Source organism: Balaenoptera acutorostrata, chromosome 11, assembly GCF_949987535.1.
Source record: "Balaenoptera acutorostrata chromosome 11, mBalAcu1.1, whole genome shotgun sequence".
NCBI lineage: Eukaryota > Metazoa > Chordata > Mammalia > Artiodactyla > Balaenopteridae > Balaenoptera > Balaenoptera acutorostrata.
This window is the reverse complement of record NC_080074.1, coordinates 47,974,770-47,987,766: the sequence shown is the minus strand read 5'-3', so window position 1 is coordinate 47,987,766 and position 12,997 is coordinate 47,974,770. Positions and strand designations below refer to the sequence as shown.

General features: G+C 40.8%; 1 protein-coding gene across 2 annotated transcripts in view; it reads right to left on the bottom strand.

Moving 5' to 3' along the window:
- Positions 1-550: 550 nt before the first annotated feature.
- PTPRB (protein tyrosine phosphatase receptor type B) overlaps positions 551-12,997 on the bottom strand; it is a 113,168-nt gene continuing 100,721 nt past the window's right edge. For both annotated transcript variants that reach the window (XM_057556812.1, XM_057556813.1), the window contains 3 exons: positions 12,065-12,200; positions 2,780-2,900; positions 551-838 (listed from right to left, as the gene is read on the bottom strand). In XM_057556812.1, the coding sequence (XP_057412795.1) occupies positions 816-838; positions 2,780-2,900; positions 12,065-12,200 (280 nt within the window). In that variant the 3' untranslated portion in view covers positions 551-815. The remainder of the gene's footprint in view (positions 839-2,779; positions 2,901-12,064; positions 12,201-12,997) is intronic.

Below are 12,997 nucleotides of genomic sequence, written 5' to 3'. Positions count from 1 at the left end.
CACACTGTGGATGCAGTGAAACAGTTTCCCATCACTATGGATGGCACTTTGCATGTTGACTAGGTTTCCAGTCAGGAGGGCAGGTGGCAAGCTTCTTGATATGAGGAATTCATCACTTCTGTTTGGGTCGTTCTCTCTCAGAACCCTCAGCCCTGCAGCCTGGACTTGCTCGGCAAGTTACGTGGCCCCTGAGCTGACCACGTTGGCTTGAACGTCTGGCAGGAGAAAGGGGAGACACTAACCACCTGAGGCACAACCACCGATTTAACCTTTGGTGCTGCTTAATCCCATCTCCCCAGTCCTTTCTTTTGATTGTTATATTTGTCCAAATCGCATTTGGATCATCTTTGGATCCTAAGATTCATGGGACACCAATGCAGCCAAGCCCGCTGTACTCCCTGCTCTCTCCAGCCCTGCCCTTTGTCCTGTCCAGTAAGCATTAAAACTGGTAAAAACCACGGCCCCACCACAGCAAGCACCTGCGTACACATTTTACCAGTCATCCTGTGATACAGGTTGAATTAGTTTATGTAGAACAAGCCATGAACACTTTAGTGTGGAAAAATAGTATTATATAAAGCTTAATATTAAACATTATGAAAAAATACATATTTACAGAAGGAACTACAAAATACAACTATGTACAATAATATCTGTTACCTTTAAATTACATAAATTCTTTAAAATTCTCCAGATTAATAAATTATACATAGTATCAACAGAAATAGCTGGCACCTCTGTAGGGCATGAAGCAAGTTTTTAAAAAGAAATCACACAGTGAATAGTTTTGATCCAGAAGATCTCCGGGTGCATTCTCAATGCCTTGAATAACCCGCATCTGAAAGGAAGGACACCAGAATTAGAGGCTGTAGCAGGGTGTGTCACAGTTGTCTGTTCTGTTTATGAAAATGACAAATGGCAAAGACTCGCAGAAACGACGGAAACTCAATTTGGTTTAGGATGAGACCATCCCATGTCATTGCATGCAGAACCATAGATTACTAGAATTGGAAAGGACTACTGATTCCAGTCTCTCCCCTCTGGTTTTACAGATGAGCCCACAGACCCAGAGAGGCACAGAAACTCACTCAGGGTTACACGGCTTGTGAATGCTAGTTAGTTTCAGAGCTAGTTCCTGAATCCTAATTTTCAGATGCCTGAAGCTAACCATGCCATAGTTAGCTTCTTTCAGGAGCACCCAAGATCACACTAAAGAAAGACTCTTAAACAAGTCAAAACAATACAAAGGAACCTCCAAGATCCTCCAGAGCCCCCCTCCATCCTGGAGCTTCTTAAAGAATCTGCCATGCAAAAACCTCAGTTTACTATACAGATAAATTAGGGGGTAATTATTTACAAAACAAAAGGATTATCTGATTTACAAAGAACTCCCTTAAGTAGCAGCCCTCTTATGTATGGGTGCTTTACAGGTTATTAACTATTTAACATACTGGCTAGGTGGGTGGGTATAGAGGGTGCAGAGAACTAAATAAAACTGAAGAGCATTTAGAAATGGTGATAAAAGAGCTCTAAAATAATGTTTGTCCCCCCCCCCAAAAAAATCTATAGGTGGATATTAGTCCGTGTGGCAAGAAACTGAAACTTATGACAACAGCTACATGAGTGAACATCTTGAAGTGAGCACTCCAGCCCCAGTCAAGCCTTCAGATGACTGTAGCCCTGGCCAATGTCTTGACTGCAACCTCACGAGAGACCCCGGGCCAGAACCACTCAGCTAAGCCCCTCCCAAATTCCTGATCTACAGAAACTATGAGATAATAAATACAGAGGTAAGCTGCTAAGTTTTGGGGTAATTTGTTAGCTGTTAATAAGTAACTAATACAATGTAACTTCAAATTTGCAATTAGCCAATGTGATAAATTAGATCTTAATGATCGTCCGGAGTAGGAAAAGGCAGACCTTCACGTGTCAATGAACTATTGTCTGATCAAAGCAGTGCCTTACAAAGTTTATACATTTTTTTCTACTGAATTTGTCATTTAAAAAATGTTACATGCTTGTTCTAGGAAATTTAGAAAAAACATAAAATGGAAGAAAAATCATGTATTATTTTACTGCTCAGAGAAATTTATTTTAGTATTGTGGTATATTTCTTTCCAGTCTTTTTTTTCCCCTTATGTGTTGTTTTTGTTTGTTTTACGTTCTTCTTTTCTTACTTAACTTATTTATGAGAATATCTATACTATAGATAATATCTATAATATCCTTAAAAATATCATTCTTAATGACTGCATCGTGTTCTACTCAGTGAATGCACTGTGGTGTACTTAGTCCTCCACTGTTAAGCATTTAGATTTTTTCACTCAGACCTTTAACTATGAAAAGCTTCATGCATAAAGCTTTTGCAGTACTTAGGGTGGCAGTAGAAATACTGGGTGAAAAGAACATATTAAGGACCTTGATACACGTGGCCAAGTTCTTCTCCAAAGGGATTTTACAATTTGAACTCCCAGTTGCTATTTCAAAGCATCCTCCTTAGCAGTGAGCCTTATCCCTTAGAAATGTTAAGCCAAGTCCTGAGTAGAGGGCACCCCAGGCCTAGGAAGAGATACCACGTGAAATCTGTGCTCCACTATGGGGGCTCTCCTCCCCACTCTGCCTCTCTTCCTGTTGCCACTTTGTGAGGGCCTTTCCCTCAAGCCTTTGGGTAGAAGAAGAGATGCACGGTGCGCGTTGGAAAAGCTTGAGGTTTTTAATGGTTTCCAGATCCACTGTATTTCGATAAGTAAACTCATAAATTAGTGAAGTAAGTTCCTACCTCTGTGATACTCTGGATTCACATTTTCGTAGATTGGAAACAAGGGGTTTTCTTGTTCACTCCGTAGCTTCCTTGCTCTGAGAACATCTCTTACACACTGATGTAGGTATACATACTGACACTATGAAAAAGCAGAAGACATGTCAGGTGAAGGCACATTTTCAAGCATAAGAAAGACAAGGGGGGCTTCCCTGGTGGCGCAGTGGTTAAGAATCCGCCTGCCAATGCAGGGTACATGGGTTTGAGCCCTGGTCCGGGAAGATCCCACATGCTGCGGAGCAACTAAGCCCGTGCGCCACAACTACTGAGCCTGCATGCCTAGAGCCAGTGCTCCGTAACAAGAGAAGCCACCGCAATGCGAAGCCCGCGCACCGCAAAGAAGAGTAGCCCCCGCTCACCACAACTAGAGAAAGCCCGTGCGCAGCAACGAAGACCCAATGTAGCCAAAAATAAATAAAATAAAATAAATTAATTAAAAAAAAAAAGAAAGACAAGGGACTCTCACCAAACCTCAACAGTAATGGGATTCTATATGGTTAGCAAATTTCTTGATCATCCCTTCACTAATGATCTCTAGTATGTAGAAGAGTGACTGCTTTCTATTACCACAGAGGATAGAATAATGATAATGGGCAGAGAGGTGGTGTTTATTCCTCTTTTTTTCTGTACGTGCGTATTTAGAGTATGTTCTGTGAGGGCCTACAACTATGTCTGGCCATAGTAGGTCCTCCACAAATAGTTATTAAATATACAAATGAATGCCAAACACTGTGCAATGCATTTTACATAAATTATCTCATTTGATTATTTTGACAACCTCATATAGTAGATATAATCATCCATATGAGTGGAGACTCAGAGAAGTTAAGTAACTTCTCCAAGGTCACATAGCTGAGAAATGGGATTCAATCCTGGGTGTGTGAGTCCAAACTTCATGTCTTTTTCACTACACCAGTTTTCTTAGATGAAACCTAATTTTGTTGCATTGTTGAATGAGAAAATCATTTCACTGCATACTGTGCTATTTCATTCCCTTTTTGGGGGGGAGTATGGTGAGAAAAAGGAGGTGTATACAATAGGTGTGTATATGTTGGTTCTCTCAGCATCTGAGTGTGACTCATGGAAGAATCTCAAACATGTTGGCTGACTGCAGAAAACCACAGAGGCTTACACAGTGAGGATAGACCCACCTGTCAGCTATCTGGAAGCTACTTTTTTTTTTTTTTTTTTTGCTGTCCCTTTGGAGAAGGTTGTGTTCTCCTTTGTGCAGCTTTTCTTTATTTTAGGAAATGCTTAAATTCTTTACAAATAGAATGATATTTTAAAATATTTTTATGCATGGTCTGCCGATGATGGTTCTGCTTCAAGAGATGAGAATTCTTTTAGTTCAAATTTCTAAGCTGCTTCGACACATTACCTTGGGTCAGAATTTGAGCGAAGAGTTAACCAGAGGTAATGTTTAAAATGAGTTATAAAGAACAAGACAAAACTAAATTTCAGCCAAATTTTAAGCTATGAAATCTGGTCACATATCAGAGTTATTTTCATAAAAAGAGTCATGGACTAATTCAGCACACTTTCATTTCGACCTGTATGAAAACAAGTCTATCCTGAATTTTTGAAGCAAGTATTGTAAGCAGAATTTAAATATAATTATGTGTTTGTGTGAGAAAGTGACAAATTTTGTGTTGCTTTGAAGCCTTATCAGACTCTCCTAGATTGGAAAAGCAATTTCTGTCTCCTCTGAATGTCTGTATGACCCATTTACCAGGGCATAGTGATATGGGTCTGGTTGTTGTTGACCTAAGTTACCATTTGGGTGCAGGAGCATGGTGCGTCTTGCCTGTGGTTTAGAAACTAACTCCTTTGAAATAGAAACAAGTATAGAAGAGTCAGTGTTTTGGTGACCAAAAGGACACCACAAAGACCTCCATTGACAACAGAAGCTCAGCCATAGGCGGCCAAACTTGTGCATTGGGCCCCCTTCCTTACTACCAACCGAGCTGTCTAATAAGGGAATGAATGTCTGTGTAACCTTAGTGCTCAGCCTTGGGCTCTCTTAGTGACACAGCACTGCTCAGATGAGGGACCCTGGGCTCGCAGTCTGCCACCAGCTGGTCTAGATGGGGATCTCAGTTTCCCCATCTGTAAAACAAGGAGAGCAAGGTCTCTTCTACAGCTAACATCTTTTGATTATTAGTGGTTTGTATTAGACTTTGTATTGCTGTCAATTAGATGGATATTGAAAAACATTACTAGACCCTCTGTTTAAGGTGATCCATGTGGTCAGCTTTAGAGTATTTTCAAGGTTTGAGACACAAAGGGAGACTATAAAATCTTACGTCATCAATGATCTTTAAAAGTGGACAAGTATTTATTTTTATGTGTTGGCACTAGGCATTGCCCCTGGTTGCATGGTCATCTACTCATGGGACCTCATCATATAGGTCTGGTATAATCATTAGATTAGGATATTTCAAAGAAACCAATCAATCATAAGTGAGGCCTGTGTTAATATTAATAACTATTCTCTGCATTTCTGCTCACAAACTGAGCTCACTTGTTATGAGTGTTTTATGACACCGTGATCTTGAAAATTCAAGAAGGGTACTCTCCTGAAAATGGTTTTCAGTATAGGCAATCATTTTTGTCATCTTGAAAACAATCTACCAAATTATAGACTGACACTTCCCTGTTTTCTCCCATCCAAAGCATAATTCATATTTTCAATTCTACTGGGATATTAAATGAGTTTGAGAACTTAGAGATTGGCTGTGAATGAGCTCTTGTACCTCTATGCTATGCCTTATTAATAAATTCTTCAACAATGATCCACCCTGGGCTTTGAAACCAGTTAAAATTCATTAATTTGCCTTGTCTTAAATATAAATTCTTCTTTTCCCAACAGAATACCCCTTTGAAAATGATTACTACTAAAACCTTCAGATTGTTAATGTGCTTCCCACTTTCTTTTTTTTCTTGTTGTGAATTCCTTTATTCTTTATTCACATTTCATCTCTCTTCTTTGTTCTTGGATCTTTAAATCTTAAAGGCAGTTACAATACTTGACCTAGTAATAATGATAGTTCATGTTCAGTCAAATACTGGGTCTATCCTACTGGTAAGGGCAATACTTTGATCGTTTCTTTTGGAAAACATACAGTCAAATCGGAGTGCAAGAAAGCATTAAACTTTAGAATCAAAATCTACCCTGAGGGGCTTCCCTGGTGGCGCAGTGGTTGAGAATCTGCCTGCTAATGCAGGGGACACGGGTTCGAGCCCTGGTCTGGGAAGATCCCACATGCCACGGAGCAGCTGGGCCCGTGAGCCACAATTGCTGAGCCTGCGCGTCTGGAGCCTGTGCCCCGCGACGGGAGGGGCCACGATAGAGAAAGGCCCGCGCACCGCGATGAAGAGCGGTCCCCGCACCGCGATGAAGAGTGGCCCCCGCTTGCCGCAACTGGAGAAAGCCCTCGCACGAACCGAAGACCCAACACAGCCAAAAATAAATAAATAAATAAATAAATAAATAAAATCAAGTAAAACTTTAAAAAAAAAAAAAAAAAAAATCTACCCTGAATTTCTCCCTAGCTTGTGCTTTATTAAAACTTTCCTTTATTATTATTATTTTTTTGTTGTTGTGCTTCTCTCTTTTTTTTTAACATCTTTATTGGAGTATAATTGCTTTACAATGGTGTGTTAGTTTCTGCTGTACAACAAAGTGAATCAGCTATATGTATACATATATCCCCATATCCCTTCCCTCTTGCGCCTCCCTCCCACCCTCCCTATCCCACCCCTCTAGGTGGTCACAAAGCACAGAGCTGATTTCCCTGTGCTATGCAGCTGCTTCCCACTAGCCATCCATTTCACATGTGGTACTGTATATATGTCAGTGCTACTCTCTCACTTCGTCCCAGCTTACCCTTCCCCCTCCCCATGTCCTCAAGTCCATTCTCTACGTCTGAGTCTTTATTCCTGTCCTGCCCCTAGGTTCATCAGAACCATTTTTTTTTTAGATTCCATATATATGTGTTAGCATATGGTATTTGTTTTTCTCTTTCTGACTTACTTCACTCTGTATGACAGACTCTAGGTCCACCTCACTACAAATAACTCAATTTTGTTTCTTTTCATGGCTGAGTAATATTCCATTGTATATATGTGCCACATCTTCTTTATCCATTCATCTGTCGGTGGACACTTAGGTTGCTTCCATGTCCTGGCTACTGTAAATGGTGCTGCAATGAACATTGTGGTACATGTCTCTTTTTGAATTATGGTTTTTTCAGGGTATAGGCCCAGTAGTGGGATTGCTGGGTCATATGGTAGTTCTATTTTTAGTTTTTTAAAGAACCTCCATACTGTTCTCCATAGTGGCTGTATCAATTTACATTCCCACCAACAGTGCAAGAGGGTTCCCTTTTCTCCACACCCTCTCCAGCATTTATTGTTTGTAGATTTTTTGATGATGGCCGTTCTGACTGGTGTGAGGTGATACCTCATTGTCCCACTTTATTCTTAATGAAAAGTAGATAAAGTCTAATGTATGAACTTCACATCATAAAAGATCATTTTTCCTATGTCCAGCAAGCTGGTGAAGCCTTAGTTCCATTCAATTTCACCAATAGCTGTAGTACGAGATAATATTTATAGGATTTTACTTATAGCCTTTCATGGTCTCTGAATGCACAGTTTAGCAGAGGGGCAGGTATGTGAACAAATAACTATAAAGTGATAAACATAAGACAGAATTGTTTATAAAGCTTCATACATGAGAAGAAGCCATCAGGTTCACTTTGGGGGGAGGAAAATATGGAGCTAGAGAGAAAAGGCGACATTTGTTAAGAATTTGAGCAAAGAAATAGGACATTCCAAAGATGTAAATCACATGAAAGTGCAAATATATCCTGAAAACTGTGAGGAGTCTAGTGTAGTTAAAATGTAGGGTGCATAGGTCATGGGAAACTCCCAGGACAATCCCCCAAATGAGCACTGAGTCCCATAACATCCCACTGTTTCCTCCTTGTGGGGAGCAGATGCGATTGACGGACGGTGACTCTCACCTATTGTTCTTTAACAAGTTATTGCTCCGTCCGAGTGTCTCTCCCAGAGTCAGGCTGCAAACATGCCCCAAGCCAGGCTAAAAGAAGGAGGGACACACTCGCAGCTAAAAGAAGGAAGGACACACTCGCAAACTCCCTGTCTAATGCCTCCTTGTTTAGAAACCTTTGCTCTTTAATATATTTATCAAAACTTGTGAAGCCCTGCACCCCTTTGTCTCTCAAATAAGGTAGAATAAAGTTGAGGTTGACTCTCTCTGTGGATCCAGAAAAGTAATACAGGGGATGTCAGAATGTCCTTTTTCCTTTGCTGGAACCGTCACCCACAGGGGCTCAGCTGTGGATCGCACCCCTTTGCACTCAGAACCAAGTGAGCGGTGCCGGTTCTGAGCATCTGAGACTGTAGAAGGAGCCCACCTTCAGCAGAGCCTTCAAGCAAGACAGATAATATCTGGATATTGTTTGGGATTTTGTTTGATAGAGAAAAAAGGAAAGAGAAAATTTCTATCTTATTGCAATCTTTATTCAGCATGATCAAAAGAATTGTTGATTCTGGCCCAGAGAGGGAAACCTTCCTTAATTTTGACAGACCCTAAAACAGTGGGGATGGGTGGTGTTAGGACATGAAACTGGGGAAGTAAGTTGGAACCAGGCTACGAAGAGCTTGAACTTCATTTTAAAGCAATGAAGAGCTTTCCACGATTTTTATGCAGGGAGTTGACACAGCGAGAGAGCACTTTGGTGGTGGCAGTGGTGATGGAGCTGTTAGGGCAGAAGCTAGAGGCAGGAGACCCACAAGGAGGCTACTGAGAAGGCCCGCTGGGAGTTAGTAAAGGGCTGGGCAAGGGCGGGGCGAGAGACTAGAACAAGGAGAAAGATGCTTGGTAGAATGCACAGGGCTTAGTCACTGCTCGGATGTGACTACGGGAACTGTGGGAACAGAAGTCAGATCCCCAACCAGAGATCGAACCTGGGCCCCCTGCAATGGAAGCACGGAGTCCTAACCACTGGACCTCCAGGGAAGTCCCTGTTGTTTGTGTTTTTAAAGAAAGATAATGAGTTTGGTTTTGAGGGTGTTGAGTTGGAGATGAGATGACTGTAAGGCTTCCTGGTGGAACTGTCCAGGAGGCAGGTACTCAGGTGAATGCTGGGGAAGGAGAATGAGATTTGGGAGATATGAGCATCTACGTGGTTCCCAAAGCCATGGGAGTGGAGGACATCACAAAGAATGAAGATGGAGAGAAAGAAGAGCTGTGCCTTGAGGACAGACCCTTGGGAACTCGAACACTGAAAAGGCAGGTGGAAGAACAAGAACCATAGAATCCGCAGAGAGGTTAGGAGGAGAAGGGGAAGAGAATAGGGGAAAGAGGAGTTATGTCCAAGGAGAAGGGAGAGCTTTGGCATACCGTGTTGCCCCTGCCCTGGAAGTCAGCCAGTGATATTTACAGTAGGGGTGCCTGCTCTTTGCCAAAATGCATCTGCAGAGTTCTGAGTAGGTGTACAGAAGTGATACATGGCCCAAGAAGCTCTGACAATAACCAGGGAGCCTGACCCCCCCCCCCACACACCCTTTGCGATTACTTATAATGTGATAATCTCCTCTTCCCCAAATTACAAATTAAGTATGGTTTGAGTTTGTGAAAATGAAAACAAATTAATAATGCAATATTGATGCTGACTTTTTAGCAGCATAATTGTAGGATATTTGTTCATTCATTTAATAGATTAAAAAAAATATTGAGGTTAGAGCAAAGGAAAACAAGTTCCTACCCTCTAGGAACTCGTAGTCTTGTAGAAAAAGCTGAAGGAAAACAATTATGATATAGTGTGATATAATTCTACAACCCTTAATTAAAGAACAGAGCTAGACAGCGGTCATCAGTGGCTGCCAAAACTGTTAAGCGAAAGGCTGATGGGAAATGTTATAGTGGATGAGCCTTGTCATTTCATCAGCACAGAGAAGAGACACAGACAGGAAGTGTCTCCTGATGTGATGCAACAGGAAGTACTCAGCACCACCCATGAAGCATGTGGTGGTAAAAAGGAACCTAGACCTAATGAAGCCTGTAGATCTAATGACCCACTGACAAAAATTGTGGGAAGTAGAGGAATACATTACCTCACATTATGAAAAATGGAATACATTATGAGAAAGCAGTCAGCCACATTCAGAACATGGGAAAATCTATGGAAAATGAACTGATTTCTAACAAATAAATGGCACAGAAAACAAATCAGAGGGAAGACTGTTATAGATGAAAAGGAATTTAAAAGAGACTTCAACCAAATGCAATGTATGGACTTTGGACTCTAATGCAAACTAAGTGAACGAAGCAATTTTTGAGATAATTAGGGATATTTTAACACTGACTAGATATTAGATGATATTAAGGGATTATGATTAAAATTGTAAGGTGTGATTATGGTATTGTGGTCATGATTTTTAAAGAGTCCTTAACTGTAAAAAAAAATATATATAACTGTAAAAATATATATGTAATAAAATATATAATATTAATAATGCATAATATATAAATATATAAAATATAAAAATATATTATATTAAATATATATGTTTTTAAATACACAGTATTAGTAGGATTTGCTTTAAAATATTCCAATGAGGTCATGAGCTGGGGGAACAGTGTATGTGGGCTATAAATGCAAAAAGAACACAGAATATTGATAACTGTAGAGACTGGGGTTTGGGTATGGACATTCATTATACTATTTTCCCTAGTTTCATGTATTTTTTAAAAATTTCATAACAAAATATTTAAAATTTTATTATGGAATTGGAGACAGAGGGTCCTGGGTGTGGGCACTGCCTGTACGAGGCAATGACGACAGTGTTTTCTCAAACATGTAACAGAATATGAGGATCTGCAGGATATTAATATGTGCTATACAACAAGGGGATCCGGGGGCTTCCCTGGTGGCACAGTGGTTGGGAATCCGCCTGCCAATGAAGGGGACACGGGTTCGAGTCCTAGTCCGGGAAGATCCCACGTGCCACGGAGCAACTAAGCCCGTGCACCACAACTACTGAGCCTGCGTTCTAGAGCCCGTGCTCCGCAACAAGAGAGAAGCCACCGCAATGAGAAGCCCATGCACTGCAACGAAGAGTAGCCCCTGCTCACTGCAACTAGAGAAAGCCCGTGTGTAGCAACGAAGACCCAATGCAGCCAAAAACAAATATAAATAAATAAATAAATAAATTTATTTAAAAAAAGAAGGGAATCTGGAGGTCAAAGCAGTTTCAGAAGTAGTGAGCTCAACCAAGCTCGAGGGGAGCCTTTGTTGCAGGACATCTCCGTTTTGTGGAGCATGGCCACATGCACAGCTTTCATGTATCCTGTGACTCTAACAGGGGACATGGTAGCATGTAGAACTTTTCCCCTTTTTGACCATAGGTTTTTTTTTTTTTTTTTTAATAGAGGACTTTGTAGTGTTACCTGGGAAACACAAGGGCAAGAGAACTTGGGCCTGGTAAGGCAATGATACAGGGGAATGACAGGCTTGGTCTGTCTGGGGACATAGATTTGACTCTGAGGCTGTGGGGCTGGGCACTTGGGGCTTAGGGCTTGTGATTCTCCAGAACAGGGTTCAAGTCCCAGCTCAGCCACTTCATAACTGTGCAAAGCCCTTTAGCCTCTCAACTTCAGTTTTCTGCCTGGAAATGGAAAATAATACTTCTCTCATCTGTTTTTTTGGTGAAAATTTAATGAGATAACACGTTCAGAAATGCCCTGCAAATGTCAAAGGACTGTATAAATGGAAGCATTTATCCTTCACAATTAACGTACACTCTTTGGTGTGGGGTTGCAGCTGGGGTGGGCTGAAGGAGAGAAGAGATTAGAATCTGTTTCCTCTTTACTAACGGAAGTTCTTGCGCTCAATCACCAGCCTATCTTAAAATGACCTTCATGATGAACTAGTTGACCTTTCCCCATGTTAATGCACTGATTAAAAAAAAAAATCCATTTTTCTTCCTACCCACCTAACAAAGATGGGCAACCAGTTCAGTAAAGATAAGAATATACATCATCCTCAAGGTCACTGAAACTTGTTTCAAAATAAAAAGTCCTAGAAAACATCAATATTCAATTCTCTTTCTTCTCCTAACGAGTCATAGTTCTTTCCCCTTATCAGATTAAAGCCCTGGACATTTTCGAGGAGGGAGACAGACAGGCTGGTCTGTGTCCTTCAGCCGAACTCTTACCTCGGTCTGGACCATGTGAACCCTGTGAAGTCTTAGGTCATGCACTGCTCCATAAATGTCCACAGAATCTTTGGAATCTAATTGCTGGAGGATTCGGTCCAATGCGATAAAGGTTCCAGTCCTACCCACACCGGCACTAGAAGAGAGCGTAAAGAAAGACTGAGCCTTTTTATTAAACTGGCCTTTCTGGACTGCATCCAGAGACTCTAGCACAATCTTTCCTTTCCCTTCCAAGTTAGAGGAGACTATAGGAATACTTCTTTCTCTCAATGTGCTCTCTCAAAGAAATATAACCAAGGCTCTGGCCTTCCATCCTTCCTCCTTCCTTCCTCCATCTTCCCACCCCACCAGAGGTAAGGACTTGCTGTGTATCATTTCCATGCATGCTTTCATACTCTTCCTATATTCATGTAAATCCACACACAATATATTCTTTTAGTGTGTTTCAAAAATTTACTAAAATGGTAACACGTTTTATGTATTCTTTTGCCAACATTTCTATTGAATATTGTTTTTTGAAATTTGTCTACATTGTTACATGTAGCTCTAATTTCTTTTATAGAGTTCATAAACCACCACTAATCCATTCCCTACTGATAGACAGTGAGCTCATTTTTAGTTTTTCTCTATTACAAATTGTGTTGCAGTGAACATCATTGTGCACATGTGTGGGGATTTCTCAAGGGTTGATATCTAGAAGCAGAACTGCTGGATCATCGCAATATGAACACCTTCAGCTTTACCAGGGATTGTCAAATTGCTCCCTAAAATAATGGCATAACCTGGGGATTTTTGATGCACATATTTATAAGATAAAGAAGAACAGTTTTTCAGTGGTATTGGGTGAAAATGCCTGCCATTCTTTAGAAAGCAGGAAGCTCTTGAGAGCCTCACATTCCTATTAAAAGCATCAGGGTTCCAATGACATAGAAA